The 14,698-nt window shown below is 51.8% G+C and overlaps 5 protein-coding genes across 5 annotated transcripts; 2 read left to right on the top strand and 3 right to left on the bottom strand.

The window, feature by feature from the left end:
- Nucleotides 1-15: 15 nt before the first annotated feature.
- On the top strand, nt 16-2,830 carry K444DRAFT_631201 (cysteine proteinase; the record flags this gene model as incomplete). The annotated part of the gene is made up of 5 exons (XM_024883326.1): nt 16-33; nt 101-486; nt 537-771; nt 826-1,139; nt 1,195-2,830. The coding sequence occupies 5 exons, from the start codon at nt 16-18 to the stop codon at nt 2,828-2,830; spliced, it is 2,589 nt and encodes an 862-aa protein (XP_024735050.1).
- A 383-nt stretch (nt 2,831-3,213) lies between these two features.
- K444DRAFT_644093 (uncharacterized protein) lies at nt 3,214-4,795 on the bottom strand (the record flags this gene model as incomplete). Its single annotated transcript, XM_024884920.1, has 3 exons — nt 3,214-3,331; nt 3,385-3,593; nt 3,650-4,795. 3 exons carry the CDS (start codon nt 4,793-4,795, stop codon nt 3,214-3,216), a joined length of 1,473 nt encoding a protein of 490 aa, XP_024735049.1.
- A 3,957-nt stretch (nt 4,796-8,752) lies between these two features.
- K444DRAFT_437445 (uncharacterized protein) lies at nt 8,753-9,890 on the bottom strand. Its single transcript, XM_024872814.1, has 2 exons — nt 8,904-9,890; nt 8,753-8,858 (listed from the first exon to the last, which is right to left on the bottom strand). Exon 1 carries the CDS (start codon nt 9,624-9,626, stop codon nt 9,054-9,056), a length of 573 nt encoding a protein of 190 aa, XP_024735048.1. The 5' UTR covers nt 9,627-9,890; the 3' UTR covers nt 8,753-8,858; nt 8,904-9,053.
- Nucleotides 9,891-12,348: 2,458 nt separating this feature from the next.
- On the top strand, nt 12,349-13,739 carry K444DRAFT_644091 (integral membrane protein-like protein; the record flags this gene model as incomplete). Its single annotated transcript, XM_024884919.1, has 3 exons — nt 12,349-12,432; nt 12,476-13,413; nt 13,475-13,739. 3 exons carry the CDS (start codon nt 12,349-12,351, stop codon nt 13,737-13,739), a joined length of 1,287 nt encoding a protein of 428 aa, XP_024735047.1.
- A 420-nt stretch (nt 13,740-14,159) lies between these two features.
- On the bottom strand, nt 14,160-14,556 carry K444DRAFT_592002 (putative proteim yippee-like 3; the record flags this gene model as incomplete). Its single annotated transcript, XM_024878218.1, has 2 exons — nt 14,160-14,393; nt 14,458-14,556. The coding sequence occupies 2 exons, from the start codon at nt 14,554-14,556 to the stop codon at nt 14,160-14,162; spliced, it is 333 nt and encodes a 110-aa protein (XP_024735046.1).
- Between the last annotated feature and the right edge of the window lie 142 nt (nt 14,557-14,698).

Below are 14,698 nucleotides of genomic sequence, written 5' to 3'. Positions count from 1 at the left end.
GGGAAATCTTTCGGCATGGAGGCTAAAGCGCAGGTATTCCAAGCCGCCCCCCCTGTTTCTTCCTACTTAGCTGGCTGGCCGTGGGACTTACGGATCACAGGAAGCTGAGCTCGCCGTGGATAAAGCCTCGACTAGGGAAGCCGCCCTGGAGAACGCCATCCTCGCTGCGGAGTTGTACATGGCAGCTACCAAGCATGCAAGCAGTAACCTTGAGCGAGCACGGCTTCGGACCAAGTGCCAGGAGCTCACTTCGCGGGCCGAGAGCATAAAGAAATCGGTTTCTTCCTCTTCCTCTCCCTCTTGGGCCCCTATCCAGAGCAAAGAGGTCGCGCTGAAAGCGCCCGTATCACAGCGAGCACTTTCGAAGCGCGAGGAGATTATTCTGCTTGAAGGCTCCAAACTTCATGGCTTCATCTTTCCCCAGTGGACCTCTGACCCCGATGATACACTTTTCGCATTAGACGAGAATGATCGATTAGCTTACACGTGCGTGCTCTCGTCCAGGTCCCCTCCCGTGCCCTTGTTAATAACATCAGTGAACCTGCTGATCTGGAGCTCTCTGATGCCCAGAGAGAGATCTTCGCTGGCTGGCGCAGGCCTCAAGACCCTGAGTATGGGCGCTTAAAGTCGCTTGAGTCCAAAATCGGTGGCGGTGAGACTGACATGGTGGTGTCAGACGACATTGACCTAGTGCAAGATATTACAACCGATTGCTCAGTTGTAGCCAGCCTCTGTGCGGGGGTTGCCCGTGCTAATAAAGGCCATGGCAAGGTATTTTCATGCCCTTTGCAACCTATCAAATCGCCTATTAACAGCCCGTCCCAGCTCCTTGCTTCCATGCTTTTCCCTTACGACCATGACAAGGCTAGGCCTCTAGTGTCCAAATCTGGCAAATATATTTTTCGACTACATTTCAACGGCTGTTTCAGGAAAGTAGTTATAGACGATCGCCTCCCAGCCTCTAATATATCTCGAAGTCTCCATGTCATCGATCGTAATAACCCCCAACTACTCTGGCCAGCACTGGTGGAGAAAGCCTACTTGAAAGTCCGCGGTGGATATGACTTTCCAGGTTCAAATTCGGGCACAGATCTTTGGATCTTGACTGGATGGATACCAGAACAGATCTTTTTGCAGAGGTTAATGTTCTTGTCTCAACACGCTCGATTCGAGCACGTGCTAACTCTGCTTCAGTGACGATTTGCAACCTGATCAGTCGTGGAATAGGGTTTATAAATCATTTGGATTTGGAGATGTCATGATTACATTGGGGACGGGCAAATTGACCAAACGAGAGGAGAAAGAGCTCGGCCTAGTTGGCGAACATGACTATGCAGTACTAGACATGAAGGAAATTGGCTCACAGCATTTGATGCTAGTGAAAAATCCCTGGTGTGACGGAGTGGTATGGAAGGGATCAAATCCTACCTCTGAAGAATCATCTAGCGGAGGATGGGCGGAAGATATTCGTGGGGCACTTCCAAATCAGCTGGTGACTGCACCGGGCACTTTCTGGATGAGTTACGAAGATATAGCTCAGCACTTCGAGTCGCTTTACTTGAACTGGAATCCAGGGCTATTTCGAAATCGCCAAGATTTCCACTTCTCATGGACCATTCCGGAAATACGAAGTCCAGGCTCATTTACCCACAACCCCCAATACTCTCTTTCAACGGCGGGCAAAGGAACCGTGTGGATCTTACTCTGCCGCCATTTCGTTACAGGAGAGCAGGACATAGTGAAGACCGTCCCAAATAAACTCTCCGATGCATCCAGGACGCTTGGATTCATTAGCTTGTATGTCTTCGAAGGGGATGGTCGTAGAGTCTACCTCAGCGATGATGCAGTGCATCGGGGAGCTTTTGTCGACTCCCCACAAACCCTGGCCCGTTTAGAGCTGACTCCGTCCACGTCCTACACTGTTGTGGTTGCTCAACACGGCCTACCATTACCAAAATATTCGTTCACACTCTCTTTCTTTTCGAGGTCACCACTAACAGTTGATCCCGCGCTGGATAGACTCTCTCACTGCTCTACCCATAGAGGAGCGTGGACAGTCCGGACCGCAGGTGGAAATGCAAGCGCGCCATCGTATCCAACCAACCCACAATTCAGCATCTCCGTTCCAGCAGCGACAAATATCCTGCTTATATTGGAGACAGACCAAGAAGAACTCGCTGTCCATGTCAAGATGGTTTGGGCAGGTGGACAACGCGTGACATCTTTGACAGCAAAAGATATTGTGGGTGAATCAGGGGACTATCGGCGAGGCTGCGCTCTCCTCTCCCTTTCAAATGTCGCTGCGGGCAAATACACTATAGTATGCTCAACATTTGAAGCAGGACAGAAGGGCAACTTTACTTTACGCGTTGGATCTATGGTTCCGTGCTTGGTGGAACCTGTTCTAGCTGAGACGGCTGGGAAGCTGAGCCTGCGTTTACCTTTACTGGTCTTCGATGAAGGTGTTGACAGGGTGTTGGCACCACTTACGACCTCGCGGGTCACAAGGTTGAGAGTTGTGGCACGGTGTGGATCTGGCCGTAATGCTATTCAATCCTCAAGATCGAGGCCCTTGCTAAAGCTGTCCCTGGAAAGATCCCAGGGGCCTAATAAGACAATTCTTGACGTTTCCGGAAGTGGCGAGTTCAGCGATGCTCCCATGGGGGTCAGAACAGCGGACGTGGACTTGAGCCCGGGAATCAGCATTCCAGGAGGGTTTTGGATTGTTGTTGAACGTCTGGGTGGAAGACACGGCTTTGACGAGGTCGAGGTCGAGGTTCTAAGCGACAACCCCGTGAATGTTGGCCTATGGGGAAGAGGAGACGGTTGAGAAGTGCGACGCAGCGAAAATGTGTTGTTTGTGTGGCTAAAGGTATAGACACGGATTCAAGCAAAATAGCATTTCAACGATAGTCAGTTGAGATGCAAATCGAAGCTTCCCCAAGCCGCCCGCGCTAATGAGCTAATGAAAGCCAATTCTTCTCTGGTATAACCTCAATGCTCCATACTCCTATGATCGTAGCTCATCAGAAGACACCTCCCTAAGATATCAACCACACGTAACGCCGTTGAGTATTTCACAAGCATACACGGCCAAAGCTAGCCATGCCCCATATGTTTTCAGTAAACATTGAGTCGAATCGAGTTGTTTCGCAGCAGTGGGGTGCTTCTCGCCGCTCACCCTCTTGTCGGGCCGAGCAGCATCAAGAATGGTCATGAAGTCCCCCCTCTTCGTCGTCTACCTCTGCTTGGTCCTTCCGGTCTTTGCGATAGGACATCTCTGAGTTGTGGATCATCCTTGTCCTTATCCACGTGATGCACTCTGACATGCCTGTTTTTTCTCTCGTTAACTTGTGGTCACCAGACTTCATATTACAAGCTTACCTTTGAAGGTTATCTGGTCTTGGATACTTGTGCTCTCGATCGGGACAAAATGGACAGACGTAACCCGGCGAGTCATGCACTAAGCCATGCCTGATCATCTCATTTTTCCTCTTGAAGCCTTTGCCCCCTTCACTCCTGGGGCAGCCTTTGACACTACAGTAGTGGGGTCGATTCGAGGAATGGACATTCGCGTGAGAATTTAAGAGATACTGTGGTATGTTAGGTTGCAGATAAGGCTGGACAGCTGACTAGGGAATTGACGGACCTGGGTTTGAAAAGGCTGAGCAGTGCAACCTGGGTATGTGCATTGAAAGCCACCGATTTGTGGATTGGTGATGCCGTCAATACTCATCCGGTCAATGGCCATTGTCGCAGGAGTGGAGCCTGACTGATCCGTACTTGGAGTCTCCGTGTTGCTACTGCTATAATCACCAGAGCTCGAATATTGTGGACCATCAGTCTGAGACAGTCTTCGATGGCTGTTTGCGTTGAAGTAGAAGTGTCCTCCTCGGCCAGGTGAAGGTAATTCCCGACGAAAAGTATCATTTGGTGATTTGGGAGGTGAACCATGTCCAGGAACCGCCGAGAAGCGTGGAGGTGGTCGCGCTGGAGGGGACTGTGAAAAGGCCGAGTCTCCAGCTGCAGCGGCGTCGGTGAGGTGATTGATGTCTCCCAGTTGGGCAGAAATGGATGGCAGAGTAATATTGCCTGTGCCATTTCCATTCGACAAGGCTGATTGTGGGGAGTGTTGACGAATGGGTGGTAGTTCCCCGGCTGCAGGAGAGCCAGACATCTCGTGCTTGATTGTTGTGTCTGGCGAGGCTTTCGACCCCGTCCCATCCACGTATAGAGTTGATATTGAGGGTATTGTTGGTTTCAACCCCTCCATCGGATCCCCAACACAGGGCATGCTCATTTTCGGTATCGAGCTCGCCGTTGTAGCTTCCTTCAGCGCCGTTTGAGAGGAGCCTTTCGCACTCTGCCTCAGGGCATCCGCGGCAAGAGCTGTAAGATGATCGATGCCATTTTCTTCCGGGATAGCTTCGTCCTTCACCTCCTCGGCCGTGACTGCAACTTCGGTTCCCTTCACGGGCTCCTCCCCCTCTTCATTGTCCGAGGCCAAAGGCTTATCCCCAGCGTCGCGCGCAATATCAGAATGTTTCCCACCTGCCATGAAGGAGACCAGCACAGCATCGCCCTGGCTGGGGCGATACTTTGTCCGATTAGAACCTTTGCGATCCGGAGGACCTGGGCTCGAATCAGGACTGACCAGGGGCAGAGGAACTGAGGGCGGCGGACTCGGCGACGGTTGCAGATTGACTTTCATTGGTTTGAGCGGGGGTGAGTTGCGCAGGCCAACATCGTCGGGGTCCAGATATTCTTCGTTCGATGGGTGAAGGGCGTCAGTCATACTTTTTTAGGAACACCATCCATCGAATGCGCCAGGCGACAAATTATGGCGACAAGCGGGTAATCACATATCAGCCAGAGAAGACCATGCGAGAGGGGGAGCTGGGCATGGAAGTGGGAGGGCAGCGGTCGAGTCGAGGAGACGGAGGGACAGGATCAGACAGGCAGAGGTTGCGGAGGCACGTAAAGAGAGCAGCAGCAGCAGCAGTCAGAGCACCGAAAAGGCGGGGGGTGCGTCCACAGCCGGGCCCAGAGAGGCTGTAAGTGCTTGGCGAGCCAGCCGAAGGGGATCGCGTCGTACTCCGTAGGTCTTGCTGGGGGAGCGGCGAGAGTGTGATGCGCAGGGTCAGGGTGAAGGGCGAAGGGGGGCGATGCGATGTGGGTGCGGTGCGGTGCGGTGCGCGGTGCGGCGAAAAGTGACAGGAGAAGGGGCCTCGCGCGGGTATATCAGGGCAGTAGAGCAGAGCAGAGGCTGCAGAGCAGAGGCTGCAGAGCAGAGTAGAGCAGAGTAGAGCCGTGTAGATTAGACTAGAGTAAGTAGTGGCACGCTTGGGCGGGCCTGGCAGGGAGAACTATGGGATATAAGTCGCATACATGAAGAAGGGTGCGCCCAAAAGGGCGCGGGGAGGGGGGGTCGGAGTGGGAGAGGTACTTAATCCAGCCCACGCTGCGACGGCCCACGGCAGAGAGCGAGCAACAGAAAGCGGCGGCCGGCAGCTCGAGGCGCAATTCTAAAAGGCTGGAGCAAAGCACCTCGTGGGTGGAGAGGAAGAGTCGTGCTGCGCGTGGCCACAATTCACACAGTCAAACCCAACCCAACTAGCCAACCCTCTCCAACCCACTCCAACCCATCCCAACCAACCCCACCCCGATTCCCGTGCGCCGCACGCCAGTCACTGGATGGGCCAAAGCCGAAAGTCGAGTTGGGCTCGAGCTGCGTCGAATCCAGTCGTGGACGAGGACGAGGACGAGGACGGGCATGAGGCAAATCAGCCGCAGGTTTGCAGAGTCGCACACTGTCGGCTTCGTCCCTCACCATGCGCATATCTCAACCTCACCTCACCTCACCTCACCTACTTCACTTTACCTCACTTCGCTTCACTTCACTTCACTTCACTTCAGGTTCAAGCCTCCAGCTCGCAGCTGGGCCAGGCCTGGCAAACTCCAGCAGGGCCGTCGTCCGCATCTCTGCATTGCTCTCCCTCTCTTCTACTGGCTTGGTCAACCCCTACACAGCCTCCTGTGCAAGGATGAGCGAATTCTGGCGGTGTCGCACTGTCGAAGGCGGGAACACCAATTTTCTCCATGACTCCCAGTGTCGCCTCATGTCAGCCTACAAATGAGCGACGGCCGGCATGCCCTGGACATGCGCCTCCTGGGCCGTGCTTAGCAAAGCCAAGCCAAGCAAAGCAAAAGCAGAGAGACATAAGCATGAAGTCAACGGGTTGCGAGATGCCTCTACATTCTGCTGGGTGACACGCATTCTTGTCTTGTAAAGAACTTTGGGGACCGTCACACATGGAGCGAGCACTCTTGCGCCCGGGGACAAGGCAAGGCATTACAAGCCGTATCACGGAACGTCGTCCAGGAGCTCAGAGAGCAAGTCCACCCCGTTTTGGGCACTCCCCCAGCCAGCATTGAAGCACACGTATTCGTGGGCAGAACCAGAACGTCTCTTGGAGTCTTACTTCGGTCACCATGGCGGAAACGACAACCGCGCCGTACCCGGGTTGTATCCCCCTGATAGGCTGATAGCAGACACAGCAGAGGAGGCTCCGTCCTCGCACGGTACAGGTACAGTCAAAGAGGGAGAGTAAGCAGCCCTCATTATGCCGGCCGCTCCAGTCACGAATGATGAATGAAGGACCTCCCATTCACCGCCCACAGACAGCCATCATGAACGACCTGCTTCTCCTGGCGACGAAGAATCTGCAGCACCACGGATTCAGCAGGGGATTCAGCCGTTTCGCCCTGGCCAATGACGTGGCGACCCTGTTCTCAGGCCGCGATGCCTCGAGGTTGTGAAGGCTCACCGGGCAAACGTCTGAGCCGCATCATCGTAGGGTAATAATAGGATGACGAGGCGAGAAAGCTCGACGTCTCATGCTAACTTGACCAGGGATTATGACGAGCACAAATGGTGGAAGGTACTTACTCGTTAGCCCAACTGGCCTGCTTGGCGTCTCCACTTCGCCTGTTGCAGGGGGTTTGAAAGGTTGTTTTCTTAGCGTACTGGTAGCCGGCGTGTGACGCCTGAAAATTACTTGTTCTTTATATGACCTTCTAACCGGCTAAACAGGCCAGCCGGGAACGTTTCTGGAATACTTTAATGACACTTTACTAAATACAAGTTCATTTCTCAAAGTCCTTATTCTTAATAACCTCCTAGAAACGTTTCCAGAACGCTTCCAAGTCGCTTTGGTTAGGGGTTAGGGCTAGTCCGGGGGGGTTAAGAGCGGTAGGAGCCCCGTATTGGGAATACCTTGGAAGCGTTTTGGAACGATATAGAAATATAATTCCAGGTTCCGTGTATCCTTTCTATTACTTATATAGACAAGAAGGAGCGGGGAATGCGGAGAGAATATTTGATGCTTTAAGAGTTGTAACGAGGTAACTGGCCAGGGCATGTTTTCTACCCCTGTATCAGGCCAGCTCAACTGCGTATTCCACAAATGGGAGGATAGCTTTGGCACACTTGCGCTTTTCTCGCATCGCATGACTGCGGGCAGCATACGAATGAGATCTTGAACAACGAGACTGTAGCAGCGGCTGCAGACGGGGAGGTCCGCTGCCAATTGCGGGATCCCAGTTGCGGTCAATCTGCCGTAATTGGTGTGGCTAGGAAGGGCATACGAGTGCCGTGCCAAGGCCGTTTTTGGGAGAGGAGGTTGCCGCCAGACTCCAGTACCATTTTTTTTTTTGAGTTGGACAGCTGAACGAGGGGGGGAGCTGCTCAAAGCTCCCCCTTGACACTTTTGCAACGCGGTCACGTGAGACGGTCATCTGGTGACTTTGCACCCGTTGTGATTTTACCTAGCAACTGTAGAGTGAAGCATTCGAGGACAGAATTGGTGACCCGTGAAGATTCCAATTGCCTTCTTGCTAGTTTGCTTCTTATTGCCGAATTCTGTTCCCTATTCCCTATACTATTACGGCATCTCTAAGTAGAAGGAAAGAAAGCCTGGTAGCATCTGCGGCCCGAGAATGGAACTAGCCTTGTACAACTTGGACGTTAAAGTCCCCCAAGACGAGTACCGAATCACGACCAATCTCCAAGGTGGCTCGATTTCGCTTTTCAAGGCAGTCGACCCAGGGGCCTGATAAAAGTTCGAAGCAGTCCAGAAGTATCACCACTAAGGACCGACGCAGACTGCTGGGGATCAGCAATGCAACAACCACATGTTGTAGACGAACTTAAATTGGTCGTGGCATTCATGCAACTTACGGTGTTCTTTTCTGGCGACAAGCATCATGGCTTGTGGCTCAATTATGCGCACACTGCCAAGATTCAATGTCCCCTTCATCGTCACGAGTTGGCGTCTGATGTCGATATTGCTTGGCTTACATTAATCGGAACGAGCGAGAGGGGGATATTGCGAGGATGTTCAGAGAAATGAAGCTACCGCTCTGGTCTCGGCCGGACTGCATGGCCTCCGAGTGTTTGGTGTGGGAATCTCTATTGCAAATGAGGGATAGAAAATAACATCATCCTCGTTTCGAGCGAGGAGATCTTGCCAAATGCGCTAATTGAAGCCTCTTACTTCTAAGCATGCAATGCACGGCTGGGTACCACTTGGTCTGCGAGGAATTGTGGAAGACATTCGCAATGGAAGAAGATTCTAAACCAAACCATATCTTGATGCTTCAATTCTTCTTTCTGAATTGCCGTTTTCATACCTCGGATCAAGATCAAGCCGATTATATAACCCGATTAGAGTTGATCCCAAGCCCCGGGTTGTCTCTAATGCCGTGGATTAGAGATCATGGAGAACGGAAAGTACAGGCGGCGAAGTACCGGCCTCTTCTAAATTTCTAGAAGGTCTACAGCTGATTGAGGGGAGGGCCTGATCAAGTAAGCCCCCGTTCTATAAATTTAACGGAACACTGACCAGAATGGTTCCGGTCGAGCAGCTTAAGCAACATTAGTTCTATTTCATTCCGAGTACTGAGAGTTGCGTCAGGGACTCATGAATAGCTAAAGCAAGGCAGTGCCTGGTCACATATTTGATGCGTCCATTTGCTGATCCAACAAGGCCAATTTAGTTCTGTCTCGGTTTGACGATTCCATCGTGAATGATGTAGTACACCACTGTACTATCATCGTGAAGAGTAGCTAACAGGAGCCTCTTCTGTCTGTTTCTGCCTTGCCATTGGTGCCCAACAACTTCCGCTCCTTCTTCCGCCAAAGTTTCCTTCCCGGCGGAAGGTACAGTGTCAAGGGCATCGAACACAGCTGCGAACTTTGCCAAGCTCCACCTTTCTTGTAGATGGGTAGGCAACACCCATTCGCTTTCGGGAACCTGCGGAATGGCTTTGCCGGTGCTGTGCTCGACCTTCAAGATTTCGACTTGTTCGTCTGGATGGATATAAGCCCTTTTGGGTGGTAGACCAGATATGACGGGACGCGGAAGGGGCGAGTTGGTCAAGCTCGAGTGGGTATGAACCGAGAGGGAGGTCCAGTCATGGTGATATTGGAGGTTGTGCGCTATCGACAAGGCTAAATTGTGGAGATACGCTGGGTGTGGGGAGGCTTCGAGGGAGACCTTAGGCGCATTTATGTTCTCTTGAAGAGCTGATGCTGGCGGCAGAGTGAGCATGGCCGACGGTGCCATTATTGCTGCAGAATGTGGAGGAGATGCTTGAAGGCCTTGAGCGTGGCCGGTTTCTTCGTCCCGAAGATCGATCCTGAGCCTTGTGTGCACGCAGGTCCCGGCAACAGAATCCTGAGATTCTTTGTGGTAATTCACCAGCCAACGAGAACTGAGGACATCGTACCAATTTTAAAGTTGTGAATGAATAATAATACGAGTCCGAATGCGAGCGGAGCGAGGCGGCTAGCCAGGGGCTGGCGAACCTTAAAACCACGCAGTCGCCATCGAGATCCTTCAACTGTGGTCCTCGCAGACTCCGACAATACTCGAGCCCTAATGTACTGCTCCTCGACCATACCATGCATCTGTTATCGCACAGCATCCTCTAGAATATTTTCCATTTTCTGTCTGCCAAGAGTAAGCTTTGGACCACACGCCATGCTTCCATGCCAGTTCTGACGTACCATTCCGAACCTGGCCAATCTCAAATCAACCAACCTTGTTCGCATGTCATCCATTTTCGCCTCCTCTGAAATATCCCCAACCAACAATGACCTCCCCCAGAGTAATGATGCAGAATGACTCGCCAGAGCCCTTTCCCTCATTAAGTAGCCCGCCCTCCCCCAAGAGCCCGACGGCCGAGCATTCCAATCCGAATCGAAGCCGCCAAACCTCGAGCACTTCGACACTCCAAAGCCGCCTCCGGAGCGCGTCAAAGAGCTTTCAAGAGTCGAGCCCTCCAACGGGAATGTGTATAGCGACTGCACAAGTTGCATCATCTGTGCCATCGTTGTCCGATATCAGGAGAGGCAGTTATAACAGTGACGGGTGGTCTGGAGAAGGTCAGATCCGAGAGAAAAAGAGGCGTGCTAGTCTATCTACACGCAGAGGCTCCCAGACTGCCGAAGGACGAAGAAGTTCAGTCGATCCGCATAGCCCAAAACAACCAAGCGAGCAATTTCGCCACGATAGTGTCCCCGAAGCAGCGGAGGAGAGAGACCAGCACGAGCTTGCATCCGGACCAAGTGCAGGAATCACTTTGGAGGACATGGACAGCACATCAAAGCCAATAGAGATGGAGACTCGCATGAAGAAGCAGACGAGCACGAATCAGCGGAGCAGCAGCGACACCAAAACTAGCCTTCACGCATCTGCTGCGGATAACGATTCGCAATTCCTTACTAGGCCCTTCGACAACGGATATCAGTTTCCACCCAGACACACATGGATAGAGTCAACTGCAATATTTCTAACCGCCTTCTGGAAATTCTTTATTACCCCTGTTGGATTCCTCGTTACTATTTATGTATGCAGTCCCGAGTTCTTTTTATCTTTAGTCGTTTTGCCCCCATTATCCAAGAAACATGTTATTCCTTGTGGTTTTGAGACAAGCAGCGGCTGTGTCCCCTGTCCTTCAAATTCTTATACTAGAACTATCCTGAATTAGGGACATACTGACTCTCTTTGCTTCAAGGGGCTCAACGTCGTGGCCTGGGGTGGAATGCTGTTCTTGCTACTCTGCAACGCATCTCCAGCAATGTGCAAACCCACTTGCAACGACATCAACTCGGGGCGTCGCATTTGGATCGAGATCGATTCACAGATCCTTAACGCGCTCTTCTGTGTCACTGGATTCGGTACCATCCCCTGGCGATTTCGCGACCTCTACTATCTGCTCCAATATCGGATTCAGAAAAACGAGATGGGTCTTCGAAGATTGGCAGGCATCAACCGTGGTTGGTTCAGATTGGCTGGATCTCAGGATCTACCTGCAGAATTGGGGCCAGGTGAAATTGATACGGAAATCTCGAATATTTCCGAAAGCAGCGTACCTTTTCCGGTTACCAAGATTCCAAAGGCTCCATTGACCGGCATACGGGCTCCGCCTACGGCTATGTGGAAGTTGGACTTTGTGATATGGGCCATGGTGTGGAATACGTTCCTCCAGGCCCTCTTGGCGGGATTTATGTGGGGTTTGAACCGATATAAGCGCCCGCCCTGGAGCACCGGTGTTTTTGTTGCCCTTGCGTGTATTGTGGCGATCTGTGGTGGCATCATGGCTTTTGTGGAAGGGAAACATGTGAAGGCGATTGAAGGAGTCCCGGTCTCTGAGAAAGACCAAGCGCGTTTGAAACGCGACCGGGAGATGGGAATTACGCACTACAATAACATCAAGGACGAGAAACCGAAGGAGAAGAAGGCGCGCCATTTAAATGGGATTTCTAAAAGAAAACAGAAAGCAGAAGAGGAGGTCGAGGTTGAAGAAAGCGCACCCGAGACGGGTGTTGAACAAGTCGTGAGATAGCGGGTTGGCTGGGAGCGTTTTAAGATACCTATTTGTGTACATTTCCAGACGGACGAAATTGGCCTGCGTACATAAGGCACTACGTCTTTATTGTGAATTTGGATTTTTTTTATTTAAACAGGCGTTTACAATATGTTAAGTGCTTACTTGTTCATGGCTTCTTCCCTAGAGATGAACGACTTTCACCCATCACAGCCTTATTCATCAAGAACGTTAGTGTGGCTCGTGACCTTTTGTTGCACGTGAGGCAACCTCGGCCGCTCCCAAACAAAGAGCCAGCACGACCGTACATCCACTGTCGGACCAAAGACGATCGACGAGGATCGTCCTTTGATCGTCCTACATCCCGCTGTGCCGTCCCATTCCACGAGTCACTTCACCCCCGAGTGCGCAGCATTCAAGTATCGTAGTACCGTCTTCCCTGGACTCCCTCCCAACATGGCACCCAAGGCACTTGTTCCTTTGCTTGTCACCATGATGCTTGTGACAGGCGTCTGCAATACTCTTCTCACCAAATATCAGGTCTGTACTGTTCTATCGCTACCTATATATGCTGAATTGATAGGATAACATCTGCGTGAGGGACTGCGACGATCCGAACCCCAAGGAACACAAGATGTTCTCGCAACCTGTCATCCAAACGGTACAGATGTTTATCGGCGAAATGGGCTCCTGGCTCTTCGTGGGCGGGTTCGCCCTCTACAAGCGATACATCGTCCGAACGACCTCCGCAGAAGAGAATGGCTACCAGGCAGTCGATACCTACGAGAACGGAGCTGCGGATACCAACGATGCGGACAGCATACGGTCCAGCACGCCGATCAACCCAGCGGTTAAAGTGCTGGTTCTCAATTCCGAGGAGAGGTTACCGCTGAAAGGGTGGAAGGTCTCTTTATTGAGTCTTCCCGCGATTTGTGACATCTGCGGGACGACGTTAATGAATGTGGGCTTGTTATTCGTGGTCGCATCGATATACCAGATGACAAGAGGAGCACTTGTGTTGTTCGTTGGCCTCTTTAGTGTCATATTCCTCCGAAGGACTTTACATCTCTTCCAATGGTTTGCATTAGTTACCGTCGTCCTCGGAGTTGGGATCGTGGGGTTGGCGGGCGCTATCTATAAGGATCCAAAGGCCACTCCGTCAGCGCTCATACTCGCCAGAGAAGCCTTCGTTGTACTTGCCGCGGAGGCGAGAACTCCCGAGGCTCTGCGAGCTATTATTGGAGTCTTCTTGATCGCTGGTGCCCAAATTTTTACTGCTTCACAATTCGTTCTCGAGGAATATATTCTAGAGAAGTATGCGTTGGAGCCTCTCAAGGTTGTCGGATGGGAAGGACTCTTCGGGTTCTCGGTGACTGTTCTTGGAATGGTTATCATGCACTTGGCTGTTGGAAGAACTGATGCTGGCCAATACGGTTATTTTGATCTTGTTGAAGCGTGGAGGGAAATCATCGAATACAGGGCCATCGGAGTATCGAGCATCTTGATCATGATTAGTATTGGGTAGATTATCCCTTTCCTACTGTCCGCTTCTGTTCAGAGTTACCCTGCTTACATCTTACAGTGGATTCAACTTCTTTGGACTCTCGGTCACAAGAAATGTCAGCGCAACAGCGCGATCAACAATCGATACCTGCAGAACTCTTTTCATTTGGATCGTATCCCTTTTCCTGGGATGGGAGAGCTTCAAATGGTTACAAGTCCTCGGATTTGCGCTCTTGGTTTACGGTACCTTTCTTTTCAATGGGCTGGTCCGGCCGCCGCTGAACCGCTGCATTGTGCGTGACGTTGAAGAATTGCTACCAGAAGAGCCAATAGAGCACCAGTAGAGGCTATAGTTTATTCGCACTTGAGCATTTGGGCGGAGTTTGGGGCGGCATAGAAAGGCAAACACTGTGCATATTTTACATTGTCCTGTTTTGCGTTGATTGTAGTGAACCCAGATACTATTCGTGCCCCTCGACACAGTAGTGTTCTGGACAGTGCAAGGGATGAGCTCCCGATTTGATGATTCCAAAGCCGAGAACGAAAATGAATTGCTAATGCTGTATAAACAGCCAGCCCATCGCCGAATCCAAGCTATCATGCCCATACCAGCAGAACTCCTGGAACCTCCGTGGCAACCCAAGTCCGGTAACACCCCCAAAACACCAGTAATGCAGCAAATGCTCACCATTCTACCCCAATTCCTTGCGCTCAATATCCCACCGAAGGTGTTCGAGTCCCATGGCAAGCCCCTCAAGGCCGCCTCATGTCACATTGCAAAGTAACTCGGCCTCCAAGATGTACTTTCCTTCCTTGTACTTCTCGCTCGCCTCAAATGCCTTATCATACTTCCAGCCTACCGTCTCGTTGCACTGTCGGCAGGCAATATCTCGCACGATGTGTCTGCCTGTGGTCATATTACGCTCGCTGGCATCGCCCGCCGTAACGTTGACGACGTTGTTGAAGAGATACGCCTTCCCATGTTGGCCCCGGAAATTCTAACATGTCATGTCAGTAACCGCTTCCCTACCCCGGCGAGGGCGGGGAGCAAGCTCGACGTACTCGACTTATGATGTCTTCATGGTTCGAGAGATGCGCCTTGCAGTTCTTGCAGCCGTAGATCTTGTGGCTGTTCAGGTAGACGTTATACGAGAGCCCCATGGCCTCAACTCAGCGCAGACTGTGCCTACGTGTTGGGCAACAGAGTTGAGGATTTTATGCTCGAGCTGAACTGCGTGAACCGTTGTAAGTTGCGGCGACGGAGCTGTTCAGAGGTGGTCTGTTCGTGGCGACGGTATGAGCA

The sequence above is a fragment of the Hyaloscypha bicolor genome, assembly GCF_002865645.1.
Source record: "Hyaloscypha bicolor E unplaced genomic scaffold K444scaffold_98, whole genome shotgun sequence".
In the NCBI taxonomy this organism is placed as follows: domain Eukaryota; kingdom Fungi; phylum Ascomycota; class Leotiomycetes; order Helotiales; family Hyaloscyphaceae; genus Hyaloscypha; species Hyaloscypha bicolor.
The sequence above is the reverse complement of the archived record's forward strand: the minus strand, read 5'-3'. Positions and strand labels throughout refer to the sequence as shown.

What these genes read in the sequence shown, in the direction of transcription:
- K444DRAFT_437445 (XM_024872814.1), bottom strand. Translation starts at nt 9,626, where the DNA reads ATGGCACCGTCGGCCATGCTCACTCTGCCGCCAGCATCAGCTCTTCAA.